Source organism: Hevea brasiliensis, chromosome 7, assembly GCF_030052815.1.
Source record: "Hevea brasiliensis isolate MT/VB/25A 57/8 chromosome 7, ASM3005281v1, whole genome shotgun sequence".
Lineage (NCBI taxonomy): Eukaryota > Viridiplantae > Streptophyta > Magnoliopsida > Malpighiales > Euphorbiaceae > Hevea > Hevea brasiliensis.
In genome coordinates, this window is record NC_079499.1 from 3,349,882 (window position 1) to 3,367,954 (window position 18,073).

General features: G+C 35.3%; 3 protein-coding genes across 4 annotated transcripts; 2 read left to right on the top strand and 1 right to left on the bottom strand.

The window, feature by feature from the left end:
* Positions 1-6,088: 6,088 nt before the first annotated feature.
* LOC110639039 (uncharacterized) lies at positions 6,089-6,938 on the top strand. The gene has a single exon (XM_021789809.2). The coding sequence runs from the start codon at positions 6,302-6,304 to the stop codon at positions 6,731-6,733; it is 432 nt and encodes a 143-aa protein (XP_021645501.2). The 5' UTR covers positions 6,089-6,301; the 3' UTR covers positions 6,734-6,938.
* A 3,212-nt stretch (positions 6,939-10,150) lies between these two features.
* Positions 10,151-13,519, top strand: LOC110639038 (transcription factor bHLH90). 2 transcript variants are annotated; one of them, XM_058149736.1, is made up of 8 exons: positions 10,151-10,729; positions 10,833-11,009; positions 11,129-11,210; positions 11,538-11,606; positions 11,702-12,244; positions 12,355-12,585; positions 12,762-12,938; positions 13,158-13,519. In XM_058149736.1, the coding sequence occupies exons 1-8, from the start codon at positions 10,629-10,631 to the stop codon at positions 13,218-13,220; spliced, it is 1,443 nt and encodes a 480-aa protein (XP_058005719.1). In that variant the 5' UTR covers positions 10,151-10,628; the 3' UTR covers positions 13,221-13,519. The 2 variants fall into 2 exon arrangements, with proteins under 2 accessions (XP_058005719.1, XP_058005720.1); XM_058149737.1 differs by having other exon boundaries at positions 10,152-10,729; positions 11,132-11,210.
* Positions 13,520-13,941: 422 nt separating this feature from the next.
* Positions 13,942-17,363, bottom strand: LOC110638997 (proline-rich receptor-like protein kinase PERK13). The gene is made up of 8 exons (XM_021789744.2): positions 16,424-17,363; positions 15,878-16,327; positions 15,689-15,775; positions 15,441-15,511; positions 15,260-15,336; positions 14,771-14,918; positions 14,504-14,665; positions 13,942-14,370 (listed from the first exon to the last, which is right to left on the bottom strand). Exons 1-8 carry the CDS (start codon positions 17,331-17,333, stop codon positions 14,074-14,076), a joined length of 2,202 nt encoding a protein of 733 aa, XP_021645436.2. The 5' UTR covers positions 17,334-17,363; the 3' UTR covers positions 13,942-14,073.
* Positions 17,364-18,073: the final 710 nt, after the last annotated feature.

Below are 18,073 nucleotides of genomic sequence, written 5' to 3' on the forward strand. Positions count from 1 at the left end.
CAAACTTCGGCGAGCCTTATATGGATTAAAACAAGCTCCCAGGGCCTGGTTTGCCAAATTTAGTTCCACTCTTACTCAACTTGGTTTTCTCTCTAGTCCACATGATTCTGCATTATTCACTCGTCGAACTGACAGTGGTATTGTTCTTCTGCTGCTTTATGTTGATGATATGATAATAACAGGAGATGATTCATCTGGTATTTTAGAGTTACAACATTATCTCAATCAACATTTTGAAATGAAAGACCTGGGTTCTCTCAGCTATTTTTTGGGTCTTGAAGTTTCTCAAAATTCTGATGGCTATTATCTATCTCAAGCCAAGTATGCATCCGACTTACTTTCTCGAAAGCATCATCGATAGCAAACATGATCAACCCCATTGGAGCTCAATTGCAAACTTACACCTCTTGATGGCACTCCTCTTGATGATCCTACTTTATATCGACAGCTTGTCGGGAGTCTTGTTTATCTCACAGTTACTCGACCTGATATTTCATATGCTGTTCACCTGGTCAGCCAGTTTATGTCTGCTCCTCGCTCAACTCATTTCTCTGCAGTACTTCGAATCCTTCGTTATATCAAAAGCACTCTTTTTCATGGTTTGCACTTTTCCGCTACCTCCTCCCTAGTATTATCCGCTACTCGATCTGATTGGACAATGGTGATCCGGCGGATCGTCGCTCTACAACTGGTTATTGTTTCTTCTTGGGTAATTCTCTTATCTCTTGGCGTAGCAAAAAGCAAACTGTTGTTGCACGTTCTAGCACGTAATCAATATCGTGCTCTGCCGATGCTACATCCGAATTACTTTGGTTACGGTGGTTATTAATCGATTTGGGTATCACTCATTCTTCCGCCACAATACTTCATTGCGATAATAGAAGTGCCATACGATTTCTCATAATGATGTATTTCATGAGCGTATCAAACACATCGAAATTGATTGTCATTTTGTACGCCATCATGTTGCTCATGGCACCATATGTTTGATTCCTGTCTCTCTGTCACACCAAACCGCTGATATATTCACCAAAACGCATCCTCCCGCCGCTTCAGATCTCTTAAGCAAACTCAAGTTGGCACTGTATACCACCTTGAGTTTGAGGGGGTGTTAGCATAATTACAAAGAATCAGCATGATTATAGGAGATTTGTGTAACATAATTACAAAGAATCAGATGATTATAGGAGATTTGTGTAGCATAATTATAGCAATTATTATTGTTGTCCAAATTAGTTCATATTCTCATGTATAAATAGATGTAATATCTCTGTAAATGTGACACAGACAAATACACAATCCTTTCCTTCATTACTTGTATTCTTTCTTCTAACAGTAATATTAATAAAATCTACGTATACTTCCATTTTTATTTTTTAAAATTAAATTAAATAGTACTTAAATATTAAAAACTCAAAGACAAAATATTGTTCGAAACAACATATTATTAATATTTTAAAAGACTGAAGTGTTATAAAATTGAAAAAATTGAGATTTTTTTTAATTTAATTTTGTAAAAATAATAATGTAAGTGTGAGCATTAATAAATGTCGAGAGGATTTTAATTAATAATGTCTCCCTAAAATTGAGAATTCTGCTCATTTGCATTTAGGTAAAAGGCATTTGGCTTTGTGAAATATTATTCAATTAATCATATAGAGTAAGAATTTCAATTTATTGCCAATATTTTTTGGAAAAAAAAAAAGAAAGAATATAAATTTTGTTTTACTCTAGTTTAATTGATGTGATGCTATTTTACTTATTGTGAAATAATATAATTTAATGAATTTATATAAAATTTAGAGATTTTAAATATATAATTTTAACGAAATTTATCTCTATTTTTTTTCTAATTACAAATTTGGGATAATTAAAAAAAAGTTAATAATTAAAAGTTTAATATATCATCTTTATTAACAAAATGAAAATTTTATGTTAAAATTCAAATTATAGTCTTAATTTTTTTCAAAGGTGTTATATATAATTAAATTTATGTGTCTATTAACGCATTATGTAGTCTCACTCTTTCCCATATTGTCTCAAACTCTATTATGTTTTTAACTATGAAGTTACCTTAATTGATAAGTAGATAAATTCTTAACTTTTTAATTAGAATTCGAATCCTTAAGTTAAATCGTAAAGCAATGAGATGCTTTTTTTTCTTTTAAAATTTTTAAAATTCCAATATAAAAGGTCTCTTTTGATTTGAATATGTGTGGGGGTGGGGCGTGAGGCGAAATATCATCCATTAGAATTATATAAAATGCACCAGGTAATGCCCAGGAAAGATAGTGGAGTCACAATGGTCTCACTTAAGTACCACCTCCTTAGACAGCATTTCCTAGACATGCACTTCATATAATCCTAATAGAATCAAACCACTGGTAAGTACCGTCTTCCCATAACACTACCACGGTACTAAGGATTTATGCCACGAAGGCATAGATAGACAGGAGTCGCCACCCGGTAATAACCGACATATTCGATGTTTCTTCCGAGGGTCATGGATGGCAACTTACTCCTTGCAGAGTTTCCACAACCGTCATTACCATAGCCCAATGTCTAGGTTCGGATAGTGGGTACGTAAGGGAAGGTGTTAGGCACCCTTACGCCTGGTCTAACCTGGTTAATTCGAGTGCCAGTGCTCTAGGAATGTTTCTAGATGTCTTGTTTATTATTCATTTATTAAAATTTATCCTAATAAATGCAATTCTAATCCTTCACACTCATGTAATTCATAATAGGCTTGTTGTTTACACACAATTTTCATGCACAAGTAATTCCTATCTATGGGGTTGCTAATTATTTAAATGATATTTACCAGATGACTAAAATTAATTTATTATTGGGAATTTAATTTACAAACAAATTCAATTTCAAATAACCCTATGTTTCTATTTAACCTAATTAATTAATTTTCACCAAGTTACCCTAAGGATAATTGAACTAAGTTAATTATGTACATGTGTAATTTATTCTAATATCACATAAGTCCCAAACACTCACATCCTAATAAAGATTTCTAACATGCAAATTTATTTTACAATTACCAAGTATTAAATTAAATTTATTTTACATGCCAATATTAGTTTAATTTACAAACAAGATTGATTTTAATTTACAAAGTATTTATTTAAATTAATTACATGCAAAAGTCAATTAAATTAAAAACAAAGTTAATTTTAATTTACCAAATGAAAGTTCTATTATTACTACAATTTCATGCCAATGGTTATTCGAGAAGTTTAGAACTACTTACTTGTTGGTAAATGCAGTTGCCATTGGGGCAAGCTACCCTTAAAAAAGGGTCTTCTCTTCTAGTATGGCAATGATATCCCTGGCTTACTCCCGTTTAGCTCCATATAAGCTCCACAAGAATGCCCTCTTTGGTACTTACCTTAGGGCTACTTACCAATTTTGTTTGTAATAAAAAATAAAGAAACTAAAGAAAATAAAAGAAATAAAGAAAATATTAATAACAATTTACATTGGATTCTAACTCTAGTCTCCTAAAGGGTTAAGATTCCTAATTAGTTACAACTACCTAATGGTCTGAGTCTTCTAACATGATCCAAACACTTTATAACACTTCTTGAATTAAAAGAATACATAAAATAGATCAAATATCAATTAAAACCTAAGAAAATACAAGAACATGCATAAATATACAATTTTCGAATTCTGGCAGATTAACAGTAGCAAGAAATTTGATTTTTTAAAAATAGTTAAACATGCCTAAAAATCATAAAAAAATTACAGAAGATAGCCTACATATCATACAGTAACATAAAATTTATAAATCAAACAAAACCCTAGCCGAATGATCTACATAAATCGCAACTCTTCTACGTGACAGAATCGTACTACTTTTTTGTAAAATTCATAACTCATTAACCACAAAAGATATGAATGCAAAACCAATTGGAAAAGATTCATAAGATTCTGAAGTTAATTTTAGACACTAGATTTGCACAAAAATATTAAGGAACAAGGGAGATATGGGCTCCACAAGTCGGATATCCTGCAAATCAGATTTTACAGGAACCCTAACTTCAAACAGCCATAACTTACAAAATATTAAAGCTTTTTTAGTGATTCTTGAGCCTAAAATTAATGGAATTTCGTGTAGAATATGAATATAATTTTTACAAATTTTTTACAGATTCGGAAAATAAAGAAAAATAATAAAAATACGAGAGACAGAAACTAAACATGTGTAGAGTTGTGTATCCCCTCAAATTAAACATGATTACATGATCAATATGAACATATAAAATAAATTGAAGACAAAGAGCATAGAATTAAAATATTGTGTGGCATAGATCTTGAAAAGAAAACAATAAAAACTGACCTTCTAGAAATCTTGTATGAAAATCTTCTTGAAGAAAAGAAAAAATAAGGAAGAACTCAAAGAGTCTTGAATATCTCTAAATTTCTTATAGCTTTGAATTTTCTCTTCCTCTTTCCTCCCATCATCCCCTCTTTTTTTTTTTTTTTTTTTTTTTCTCCAGTAGGGTATTTATAGGGTTTTGGGAGAGAGGTGTGATAGGGTTTGGAGTCTTAGGATGATAAAGTTTAGATGACTTAAACAACTACGATTGTAGAATTCGAATAAGACTGGGATATGGGAGAGGTGTTTCAACCAATAGGAAGACAGGAAAAAATGGAAGGCACCAATAGGGAATGAGGAAGAGGTGTGGTAGGATTTGGAGTCTTAGGGTGATAAAGTTTAGATGACTTAAACAACTGCGATTGCAGAATTCGAATAAGACTGGGATATGGGTGAGGTGTTTCAACCAATAGGAAGACAGGAAAAAATGGAAGGCACCAATAGGGAGTGAGGAAGAGAGTGGGGTCAAGGAGGAGAGAGATATTTTGTTATTTTAATTTTTAGAAAATAATTAAATGGGTCCCATTTAAAATTCCTAACTAGGCTTTCTTAGGCTCATAGAGCCCAATTAAACTTAATTAGATCCATTTAAGAACTACCCATATTAAATTTAAACAAAATAAAATTTTATTTAAATTTAATTAAATTAATTTCCCCAAAATTTTATTATTATTTTTATTTTTTTCAAGATCATGCCACGGAATTAATAATTCAGCTCCATGCCTCCAATTACATCTTACAGTCATATAATTTTTCATCATCGGGTTTCCCACGGCCTCAATGCACATACTCATCACAAAATAAGGGTCTACAATATGGAAATAAATATAAGACCTATTTGCCATTGTTGTTGAAAATGCTGTTGAAAAAATTATTTTTTTTAAATAGGCTAGTTAGAGGGTATTAAAAATAATTAAAAATTAAATTTAATAAGTTTTAGTTATAAGAATACTAAAATAACAAAACAATTTTTTCAAACTGTTTTTTTCAACAACATCTAAAATGATACTTTTATTCAGAAAAGTAATTTCAGCATTTAAAACTTAATGTCAATCAAGCTGACAATATAATGGTTGAAAATAGATGTATTATGCCATAATAAGTCATATGCCAACCAATGAGCTTTAGTTATGTGGTATTATAGTGGTTTCTAGAATGAAATATTTTAAAATATAATTATTATATGTATAATGATTGTATTATAATCATTGATCATACAAGTTCTTGTCATAATCAACTATTATAGTATATCTGTTGTACATATAACAATTGCATTGAATAAATTCTCAAATTAAGTCTGTAAGGTCTCAAATTCGAAAAGAAAATGAATGATAGATTATTAAATAGTGAATTTTTTTTATTTATACCCCATATATCATAAATACAAAACATATTATGAGATTTATCTATTAAATATAAAATCACATATATTTATGACTTGAGCCTATAATAAATCAGATTTAGATTAAGTAGCCATAGAAAACCATGCACCAATGATTAATGAAGGCTTTCAAAACAAAATGGTTATGATAGAGTGTTTATTAGTATATAAATGCTGCTTTTATCCATAGTCCTTTGAGATTATGTCTATACAAAGACTCCAAAATCTTACTTTCTCTCATAACAAAGCAAGTGCAAGTGCAAGTGCCCAATTATATTAAAGGACACAAAGAATATCTTTATTAAAGAAAGTTCTTCCCTTTGCTGAATTTCAAAAGCTACATACAATTCATTTTGACAACAACTCAATTATACAAAACCTCATTTCAGGGCAATTTCTTGCTTGTGACTTGAATCCACCTTAATTAGTCTCCCTTAGTCTGCACTCAAAGAACAACACCTCCAGATTCATATACTAAATCCAAACCCCTCCATCTCTTCTCCAACCAACCAAAAGAAGAAAAAGAAAAAATGTCCACACAACCACAGCAACAACCTGTTGTGGTTTACCCCAACACCGTTTCTGGGCAGCCACCACCAGCTTCCCACTCCCACTCAAATGGATCATTTGGTACTGTTTTTATAGTTCTTGCTGTGATTATTGTTATATCAGCGATTGCTTGTTGCCTTGGCAGGCTCTGCAATAAGCGTCAAGACAGCAAACACAGCAAACCCAGTAAGCAGAGCCAGCAAAACACTAATTTTCGCCCCAAAGAAAGGGGAAGGGAGAGGGAGAGGGAGAGGGAGAGAGTAGGGGACCTTGAGTTTGGGTTCGACAGAGGATTCCCAATAGATAGAACAGGTGGAAATGGAGATGGTAGAGGACACAAGCCATCTGAAAATGGTCGTATGAAAGCTGAAAGTTATCCTGTTGGTGATGACCATCTCAAGCCTGGTCCATAAAAGATCATGATGATAGGTTATTTTCTTCATGTATGTTACTTTCTCTGTTGATTGCTATTTCTGCCAAAATCCCTTTTTTTTTTCTTTCTTTTAATTTTCTTAGATTTCAACTGCAGCTTGAAATATGTAATTACAGAAACTTGATCAATTACTGTAATTTTTTTTTAAATCATATGAAATGATGGGGATTACAAACTATTTCGAATCATTTGATTGATAATTCACTTATCCAAAAATGTGCAGAAATCATTCCATTCTATATATGTTGGAAGCCTCTAAATAACTTAATTTAATGAGAAATTATTTTATTTACTGATATTTTTTTTTTTCAAAGATCAAAGATAACTTCATTAAACTTCATCAAACAGCAGGATATATCCAAATAAAATATGGATCCTAGTCTAGACAAAACCAGCCCAAAAGTCCATCCACAAGAAACAAGCCCGGCCCATACATGGGTAGCCCCTAGATGGAGTTCTAACGAAGCTTCCAAGCATCAATGCCCGTACATTTTCATTTGGCAACCTAAACAATGCCAAAATTCAATCCAAGCTACACCCAGTGGATCAAGAGATGTTGAAATCTATTTATTTTATATTTAAAACTCAAATACTTTAATTTTTTTATTCATAATAAATTACTAATAAAAAATATCTCAAATAATTATACTCCAACTCGATTTGAAATTTTGGATAATAGAAAGTAGCATAGTAAATTGATTTGAGCTATCATCTCTCTATGGAAGCAACAGAAAACATGATGAAACGAAGATTCATTGCAGTGGCATATGCGTAGTCTCCAAATAATATATATATATATATATATATATATATAGAGAGAGAGAGAGAGAGAGAGAGAGAGAGAGAGAGAGAGAGAGAGAGAGAGAGAGAGAGAGAGAGAGTATTTAGTTCAAATCGAATCGAACCAAATTAAATTATATATTTTAGAAATTGAATTGAAATAGATGAAAAATCAAATTGAACCGAACAACTCTATTTCGGTTCAGTTCAGTTCAAACCGATCAGTTTTTATTTTTGATTGATTTTTTAATTTAGACTTGATTTTCAAGTAATTTAGTCTGATTTTGACCTTGGTTTGAACCTAATAACCATTAATCAATGAAATTAAATAATTTATATATATATAATTCATAAATTCTCTATAAAAATAAATCAAATAAAAAATCAATAAAATTATTTGATTCGATTCAGTTTAATCAATTTTTTTATATTCAAAATCAAACCAAACCGAAATAATCAAAATTTTTATAATATAAAATCGAACCGAACCGAATTATCTTAAAAATCGAACTGAATTATCAAATTAAGATGGTTTGATTCGGTTTATTCGATTTGAACCGAATAAAGCTCACCCCTATATATATATATATATAAAATAAAAATCTATATGTAAAATAGATGTAATTTGCTTATCATATTTTTAATTAAGATGAACTAAATTTAGATTAATTTTTCGTGTTTCATGAGGTCCAAGATGAAAATCTTAACTCAGGGTATCTCGAATTCTGCTTCTTCTTAACTCAGGGTGCCCATCTAAATACTTAGGGCATCAAGCGTTGGATTTTCTTAGAGAGAGGTTATCGTCCAAGCTTCGAGGTTGGAAAAGTCGGTTCCTGTGAAGGGAAGGAAGTGCTAATAAAATAAGTGATCCAATCGATTCCTTCCTATGTAATCTGTTCAAATTTCTAGTGGTTCTAATTTTTGAATTCCAAAATTTATCTGCTAAATTCTGGTGGTCGCAATCAGAAGGGAATGGAATTCACTAGATTAGTTGGATCGCTTGGCTCGAAGCAAAAGGGATGGAGGTATTGGGTTTAAGGAGCTTGATTTGTTTAAATCTCCCTATTAGCCAAGCAAGCTTTGAGATTAGTGGCCAGTCTGGATGCATTGTGGGTTAAAATTCTTAAAGGAATTATTTTCCTTATTCAAACTTTATGGAAGCCTCATTAAGGAGAGGAACGTTGTGGGGGTTGGAGAAGCATTTTGGAGTATAGGTCAGCTTTGAAGATTGAACTTAGATGGAACATCACTTGTCCATTGTTCTTGAATGTGTGGGAGAATCCGTGGATTCCTTCCATTATAGGATTTAGAATTACTAGTGCCAGACCTCCTAATAGTCCTATCATCTACATTTCTGATCTTATTAATCCAGTATCAAAGACATGGGATGCTCATTTGTTGCATGCTTGTTTCTCTCCCCAAAGGTATAGAGAGATCTTGAAGATTCCGTTGGGTGAGAAAGCAAGGGAAGATAGAAGAGTGTGTCATTTCACTAATCATGGATGTCTCACTGTAAAATCAGTTTATTATCTTCTAAAAGGAGGACGTTCAGTAGTTCAAGAGGCGGGAACATCCACTTCCAGGCAATTATCTCATTCTTTTTGCGATAACATTTGGTCCTTAGATGTTCCACCAAAGATTCGCAATTTTTGTCTAGCAAGCCTCATGCAATTCACTAGCAACCAACGTAAATCTGTTTAAAAGGAAATGTTCAACTTCCCTATTTTAGTTTGAACACATGTTGTTTCTTTGCCCACATGCTATAGCAACTTGGTTTGCATCAAAAGGCTATGAATCTTTCCCTTTCTGATGGAGTTCCATACAACTGTTCATAAATGGTTCAGACAACCAGATGATGCAAATGGCAACTTTATTTTGTTGGCAAATTTGGAAAACTAGAAATAGAGCTATTTTTTATCATGTTATGCCTAATCCACTCTTGACTAACATGAAGGCTCAGAATGACTTTGAGAAAGTTCAGAACCTAGTGCTTCCACAACAACATTCTTTGCCTTACCCTTTTAGCTACGTCTATTCAGGTTCCAACAGTATGGATCCCTTCTCCACCAGGTTTTCTTAAAAAAAAATGTAGATGCTGCTTTTGATGGCTATCCTTTATGTTTTCTTGCGTTTGGCTCCCTGCTAATTCATCTGCAGATTGGGTAGCAAAAAAATTCTAGATTTCACATGTATAAGCAGGGATGGGTTTCTAACCCTCCAACGCAGCTAGAAGCTCTACTGTACAAGGATAGTTTTTCTCTTCGCTAATGAAATATATTTTTCAGAGAAAAAAAATAAAAATCTTAAGAAATAAATGGAAAATACAAAGTCTTTTATCTTACTGTTGGTTGTCCTTGATCAATGGTCCAGATCAGTGCCTGTAGATGATTGCATTGTATGGAAAGTACAAACATATGCAGCAACCGTACAATTATTGTTATCCCTAATAAATAATTTGCATTCGGGAAATTCCCACAATTGTCTCAACCTGCAAAAATAAGCTGCACGCTTTTAAGAAAAAAAAAATTATTATTAATATTATTAAAAATAATAATTAATATATATATATATATATATATATATATATTTCTGAAACTCAATTTCCGCCGGAGATAAAGCGCCAATAGACGAAGAAGGAATGGCGGATGGTGAAATGTTGTAGGTGGGACGTGAGATGGAGCAGCATCAAGGGAGAGTAGGAAAGCAAAGAAAACAGAAACATTCCTTTTTAACAAAATGATGCATAAGTTGCAGTGCAGTTATGGGTACCTTTCAATCCACTGCCCACTATTTACCTTTTGAACCATTCGATGGCCGTTTTCTTTGCCAGTCAAAAACCCTTTCTCTCTCTCTGCAGGGATCAGATTCCTCTCTGTCACAGATTTGCTACTGATTAGGACGATTCTCTCTTTCTTCCCTAATAAAACTCAAAAGAAAAAGAAAAGTTTGTTACTCTTGTCGCGTATTAGTAATTGGGCTTTAGTCCATTTGCTCTTTTCTTTTTAGAGAATACATGAAAATAGTGAAGGGCGTCTCTATCTGATTTTAATAAGAGAGAGAGAGAGAGAGAGAGACCTGTTGGGAAAGGAGGAGACATGAGAGGTTTGGAGGGAGCACTAGAATGGCTCAGACCCCTTGTTCACTCTAACGCTTGGGACTACTGTGTTGTTTGGAAGTTGGGTGATGATCCTTCAAGGTGCCTTTTCTTTATAATGTTCATTCCAGGGCTTTTTAATGCTTACCCATTTCTACTTTCAGTTTCCTTGCATTTCTCTCATTTTTCGAATTTCTTTTTATAGATTTATTCAGTGGATGGGTTGCTGTTGCGGTGGCGGTGGTGGTGAAGTGAAAGAGGAAAGAGGAGAAGAGAACCACTCGGCCGCTCTTTGCAGGGATATGTATTTTAAGCATCCAATCAGTACTAAGGCATGTGAGGCTCTTGCCTGTTTCCCTCCTTTCATGCCTTTATATTCTGGGTACTTACTCTCTCTTTCTCTCTCTCTCTCTGTGAAACTCCGATCAATTTGTTAAATTGTTTTTGTATGCATTTGGTAATATTAAGCCCAAGCTAAAATCTGATATGTGGGACTGGAAGCAGGATTCATGGAGAGGTGGTGACATCAACTCAATCAAAGTGGCTTACCCATGCCAATGCCTCAGACTCGAATCTCTCTCCTGTGATTTCTTCAAACTTTAGCTCTGTCCTTGTATCGTTTATTGCTTTGAAATGGGTTAACTGTTCCTGATCACATTTGTTTTCTGATAAAAGTGATGAAATAAAAAAAATTGTACCTGTGATCTCATGGTTTGTAGTTTTGATTGCCAATAAAGAATGGGAAGGTCAATACAATTGAAGGCATGCAGTATTTTAGAAAGTTCTTATGAGAAACCTTTTTTATGATTTTTTTTAATCATCAGGAACCAGAAATATCTTCATCCTTTGGTAAGTGATCATCCAAAGAATATGTCCATCATATAATTAACTTGAGAAATGAATTTGGCAGGAATTTGTTGGCACTCGAGTTCTGATCCCAGTATTTGGTGGACTTATTGAGCTTTTTGCAGGAAAACATGTAAGGTTTATATATGCCTTGCTTTTTACTAAATTTTCATACCATGATTTAGATATCCTCCTCTAGTCAAGTAAAAAATATGTTCATTTTCTCAGATAACAAAAGATCAGAAGATTATAGAATTTATTACAGCTCAATTTAATGTCCTAAAACAAGAGGCCTTGATTGCACATGACTATTCCAGCATCAATGAGCTGTGTCTTGATCCATTTCTTGAGCAGAACTTGCAAAACTTGCCGCCTCCCAGCCACTTGTTAAGTTTGATTCCTCGAACACAGTTTCATCACCCATTAAACCAACCCAATAACCATTCTAGCTTTGAAGGGTCTTCCAGTGTTTCCAATCCTTCAAATGAGCATTCATCATTTGACTCTCATTCTGGTCACTTATCTCGGAAAGGAATTTTGAAGCAATCAATTGGAAAACCCTGTGGCAAAAGAAAATCTGACTACGATGAAAACTTATTGAAGCAACAAGCAGGTCTATTTCCAGATTGTAACAATAAAGCTGCAAAAGTTATCCAGAGGTCTGAAAGAGAGAATTTCAGATCTAAGAATCTTGTCACTGAGAGGAACAGGAGGAACAGGATGAAAGATGGCCTCTTTACTCTGCGAGCTCTAGTTCCCAAGATATCAAAGGTTAAGATAGCTACATCTGTTGGCTACCATAAGAGTCCTTTTCTCTCCTGCAATTTCTGATCAATTGTGTCTCACTCTTTGAGTTCCATTTTCATTTTCTTCATGAATAGATGAATAAAGCTGCTATCCTTGGGGATGCAATTGATTACATTGGTGAGTTGCAGAAGGAGGAGAAGAAACTCCAGGATGAGCTCAAGGAAATTGAAGAACAGGAATGCAAAAATAGCAATGCAGAAATTATTGCTTCGAAGTTGGAGACATTATGCGAAAGTAGCAAACACCTGCTTCCTCCTGAGGGCAACCAAAATTCCTCTGGTTTTGGTGAAAATAAAAAGACTGAGGTATGAAGCAACAAGATATGATTTCCACTCTTTTCTCAGCTTCTGAACCCTATCTATGCTTGGCTTTGATACCACGGTTATAGCTGCTATATTTGGGAAGAAAAAAGCAGGAATCATGTGATTTTGACAATGTTCATTACATGCTGCATTAAGTTTTGCATCTGTTCTTTTCTCAGGTGCAGATAGAATTAAACCAGATTGGCAAGAGAGAATTCCTGATTAAGCTCTTCTATGAGCATAAGCGAGGAGGGTTTAGGAAGTTGATGGATGCTATTTATTCATTTGGTCTTCAAGTTGTTGATGCTAATATGACAACATTTAATGGCAAGGTGCTGAACATTCTCAAGGTTGAGGTGAGATTTACAAAATAGATCCTATTATTTAATCGTTATCATATTGTGGATTTAAGATCCCCAGAAATTCAATTAATCTGGTTCGTTTATCAAAAAAATAAAGGACTAAAGAAGTTGGTATTAACGTGATAAAGTCCCTGCAGGCATCCCCTCTTCTTTTCACCTATATTTTGTTCAGTTACTTCCAATATATCTATCAAGTTGTATCTCTTTTGCAAGGCTAATGCGAAGGACATTCAACCAAGAAAATTGAAAGAGTCGTTGCTGAAGCTGGGAGGTTAGACAATTCAGACAGATACCATGTAGCTAAGGTTACAGAAATTTAAGAGTAAAAATAAACTGGGGGCTCCCTCCTTTCATCTATGTTCAGCTAAGGTTGTTGTAGTGATCCACCCAAATAGCTATGAGATTCAAATATAACATCTAGTTGTAAACATTGTGAAAGTCTTCTTGTGACTGATACAGAATTATATTTCCCCCTACAGCTTTGCCCCTTGTATGGGCAGATTTTCGTTAATGGGGATCTTGTATATAACCTTTCTTACTTTAATATTAAAAAAACAAGATTACAGGAGCTTTCAGAAAAATTTTCCAGGATGTGCTTATAATATGCAATTATATTGGTGAAATGATGGTTCTTCCCGCACGGAAGGATCAAATGCATAGTTTTAGGAAGAAATAAAATACCAATAGTAGAGTGACTATTCCTAGCCTTTCACAAATAAAATTTAAAACTGAAATAGAAAGACGTGCAAGATTAAAAATTAATAATAAATTAAAGAATAAAGGATAACTAGTTTTTTTTTTTTTTTGTGAATTTCTACATATTTTACATCACAATTAGAAGTTTCTCACTAGAAAGTATTTGGCTATGCACTCAAGACTGAATCCATCTTGCTCTAGAGCTCTAGTATCAACAAGCCATGACTGCTGGTATTAGTGAAACCAAAAGGAATGTAGTAAATGCATAAAATTCTGGAGTAGACTCACTCTGAAAGCTTGAAATTCCATTGCTCATTTGAAGCAACTAAACAATTAAGTTAATTTTTTAAGTCGAAATGCAAGTTGTTGCTGGTGTGGCCTGCTGTGGTGTTGCCGTGTCCTGCTAATGCAAATGTCTGTTGCCCCATCACCTTTACATATTCCGACGACTGCCTAAGTTGTCCTGAGTCCCTCCATATCTCTTGTCGACACCATCTCTCATGGCTTGAGTTTCTAACTCTGCACTTGCGAAATTTGAAATTGGTGGTCCTTGGGAGCTATATTCTCTGCTGACGCTGTCAAATTCGGAGCTGTCATCACTGGCAAAAGCCATCTTTCTGAATCTCATAATGTCCTGATTGTACTGACCAGAATCATATGCAGTGCTTTGGCCATACTTCACACCATTTGTGAGATCAGACATGTCTTCACTGTCCAAAGCTCTCACCACCTACACAAGGGATAGGCGAGAAAGTTTATTTTTGCAACTAATTTGATTAAAAGAACCATAATTGTATTATCAATTCATTATAAAATCAGCTTAAAGAAAATGAATCAAACAAGTGAGGTTTTTAAATGATCACCTGCACCATCCTGGGCCGCTTTGGAGCAGAATGGCGAACACAAGCGGCTGCTGTCTCAATCATTCTCAACATTTCGCTCTCAACATAACGCTTTTCAAGCCTAGGATCAACTAATTCACCAAGATCACCAGTTTCAATGGCATGAATGAGGTTTGGACGAGCCTGCCAATGCGACAATCATATTCAGAAGGAATGAAGATACAAGCATCAGTTTTAACGGCAAAGTAAAGGTCCTGACAAGGAAAAAAGAAAATTTCTTATTCATACCCATTCAACCAAACTTTCATCCCCCAAAGGCTGAGTTGGATCAACAGGTTTCCTTCCAGTTATAAGCTCCAGAAGTACAACTCCAAATGAATACACATCAGACCTATCTGTCAATTTTCCACTTGATGCATACTCTGGTGCCAGGTACCTGAAAGCCAAATTGAACAATAATAAAGACCTGGTAACTCGTGCATTATTGACCTGTTGTTTAAATTAAAATAACTTGAATAAATTGTCAGGACACCCCTTTCTGAGAAGGGTTTGGAGTTAATGGCCGTCAGGTCATGGAATAGAAAATGATTGTTGGCCTTAACCAAGTAGAATTAAACTTTCTGGCAAGTTGTATGCCGAGGAGCTAAGGAAAAAGGATGTCAAAATGTGGAAACAAATGAAGCAAACAAAAGAATCTGTACCCAAAAAAAAATAAAAATAAAAATAAGAGAGTAGAATCTGAATGCAGCACAGATGTTGCAAACAATCAAAACCTACCCAAATGTCCCCATGACTCGAGTTGATACATGAGTCTGAGAAGTATCATTTAGTCTGGCGAGCCCAAAATCTGCTACCTGCAATTAAAGTAGTTCTAGAATAGAAGTTCAGAACTGAAGAGTTCATAAAGAAGGCACACATTGAGCAGCAGGGGAAGAGGAAGAAAGCAATGAACGCTTGCCTGTGCTTCAAAGTTATCCTCCAATAGAATGTTTGCTGATTTAATGTCTCTATGAATAATTTTTGGATTGCCTACAATCGGTCACATTGTGAAAAGAAATTAATCAGCATTCTGTTTTAGATGTTTAACAAACAGTGAACTTGAACTTTAAGAGCATGAACTTATTAAAATATATTGTTTTCTAGGTACAGATACTAACTTGCACATTATTAGCAAGGCATGTATTTATACATGACTGGAGTACTTACAATCTTCGTGTAAATACGCCAAACCCTTTGCAGCACCCATGGCGATTTTGAGTCTTTTAGGCCAATCCAACACCGGCATTCCTTTTGCTGTTGGCACAAATCAGCATCACACCAGCATAAGAACATAAAATTTTGCTAGAAAAATGAAAAAAACAATAACAAGAAGAAGAAGAAGAATGATCACCTTACCATGCAAATGATGCTCAAGAGTTTTATTTGGAACGTATTCATAAAGGAGCATGCGTTGACGATCACAGATGCAATAGCCTACCAATGACACCAAATGCCGATGATGAACCCGACTGATAATCTCAACTTCAGCCTTAAATTCCCGGTCGCCCTGTCCACTACCTATCTTAAGCTGCTTGACAGCCACCACTCTCCCATCTTGCACTTGCCCCTTGTAAACACATCCAAACCCACCCTCACCCACAATGTTTTGACTAGCAAACCCATTTGTCATTTCCATCACCTCTTCATAGCTGAAATGGGTCTTAGTGCCACTTATCAAACCTGTATCTCCGCTGTTGTTTTGACTCCCATAGCTATCTGGTGATTGTGAAATTTGCGAACCATATGAGTAATTCGCCTGGCCAGAGAAACCCGAAACATGTGGCAGCTGTCCGTTGTAATATCCATCTACATAAAGAAAATGGAAGAAAACCTTACATTAGATGATAATAAGGTATTAATTAAACAGTGGTGGAGCCTCAAAATGAGCAGAGAGTACTTCACCTGTTTGCACCACAAAATTTTTAGGGGGCATGTAATGGGTTGCATAAGGATCCTGTCTTTTCTTTTTCCTTTTCACAGCAAAAATGATTGCAAGTAATGCAATTAGTACTGAGCCCACCACTACTGCACCAATCAATACTTTGGTTGTGTTATTAACAGAAATCGTGGTGCTGGTTGCGTACGATTTCGTACTAGAGGAAGTTGAGGATGAATTTTCAGATGATGAGCCCCTAGATGCACTAGTACTTGCGGATTGTGTAGGAGGGGACACAGTTGATGAAGTGGAATTTGAACTTGATGATGTAGGTAGCGCATTTGAAACTGGGGGAGGAGGGGCTATAAATTCTGTTGGCGGAGGTGGAGACTCTGTTGTTCCCTGTGACGCAGGAGGTGGAACAAATCCACTTGGGGGCGGTGATTTTGGAGAGAAGTTACCAGGAGGAGGAGATGATTGGCCAGATACAGGGGGCGACACATTCTTCGAGGGGGTAGGAGGGGGAGAAGTGGAAGATATTGGTGGTGGTGACAAATTGGGCGACGGAGATGTTGAGGATGTTGGTGGTGGTGAGGCTGCCGGAGGAGGATGTGAATTTGTTGGGGGTGCCTGAGTATGAGGCGGAGAGTTGGAAGGCGGTGGTGATGACGATGCGGAAGAGTTGGAAGGCGGTGATGATGACGATGATGGAGGTGAAGGAGGAGGAGAGCTTGCACTTGCTGGAGGCGGTGGTGGTGGTGATGATGTTGGTGTTGGTGAACTATTAGAGGGTGGAGAGGCTAACACAAGACTGGCGGACAATGAATCTGGTGGTGGAGGAGGCGGTGAATCTTTTGGTGGAGGTGAAGTGTTCGTCGAATTTGTGGCAGCTGAAGCAGTTTCGGAAGAACTCGGCGTCTCCGCCGAGTCCGACATTATCCTTGCAGAGACAATCTTTCTCTCTCCTTTTCTATTCCCTCCCTTTATTTAACTTAAAGGATTCTTTCAATTGGATTTAACATAAAATTTTCTCTGGTAACAAAAATCTATAAGCGTTCTTCAATTTCCTCGATTCTCCAAAAACAAAAATCTTGAACCAACCAAAGAAAGAAAGAAAAGGGTGTTAAAAAAAATCAGAATTTGATTTGAATTTGCAGACACAAACCCAAAAGAAATATGAGATGAAAGTGCAGATGTTTCTCCAAGAACCACACCACCGCCAGCAGAAACCTATTCTGCAAGCCTAAAAATTCTCCATAAATTTTTATGGTGTAGTATTTGTTGGGTTTTTTTAAGATAAATCGTTTGATCGTTTGTTATCATCGTCGTCGTCGCCTTCTGTTGTCAATGTGTAAATCTTGGTCTCGTCCCTGTCAATGTCTGTGCTTCTATTACTCGTAGCCATGATTTCCGTTATTCGTTAACTGTCACTCCCGCGTTTTTTAAATATAGCACCTCTTCCCTCCTCAAGTTTCGGGTTACCGCGAAATTGAACGCAGCGTCTGTTTTGTTTCCGGGTAGAGGCCCAATACACCCATTCCAGTTAGGCCCAATTCATGTCATAGACCGAAGATTGAGCAGTTAGGACTATGGACTGGGAGGTTTCTTTTTTTTTTTTCCATAGAGGAAAAGATAGGCAATAGCTTGGTAACGGGAATAAGTTATACCTTAAAATT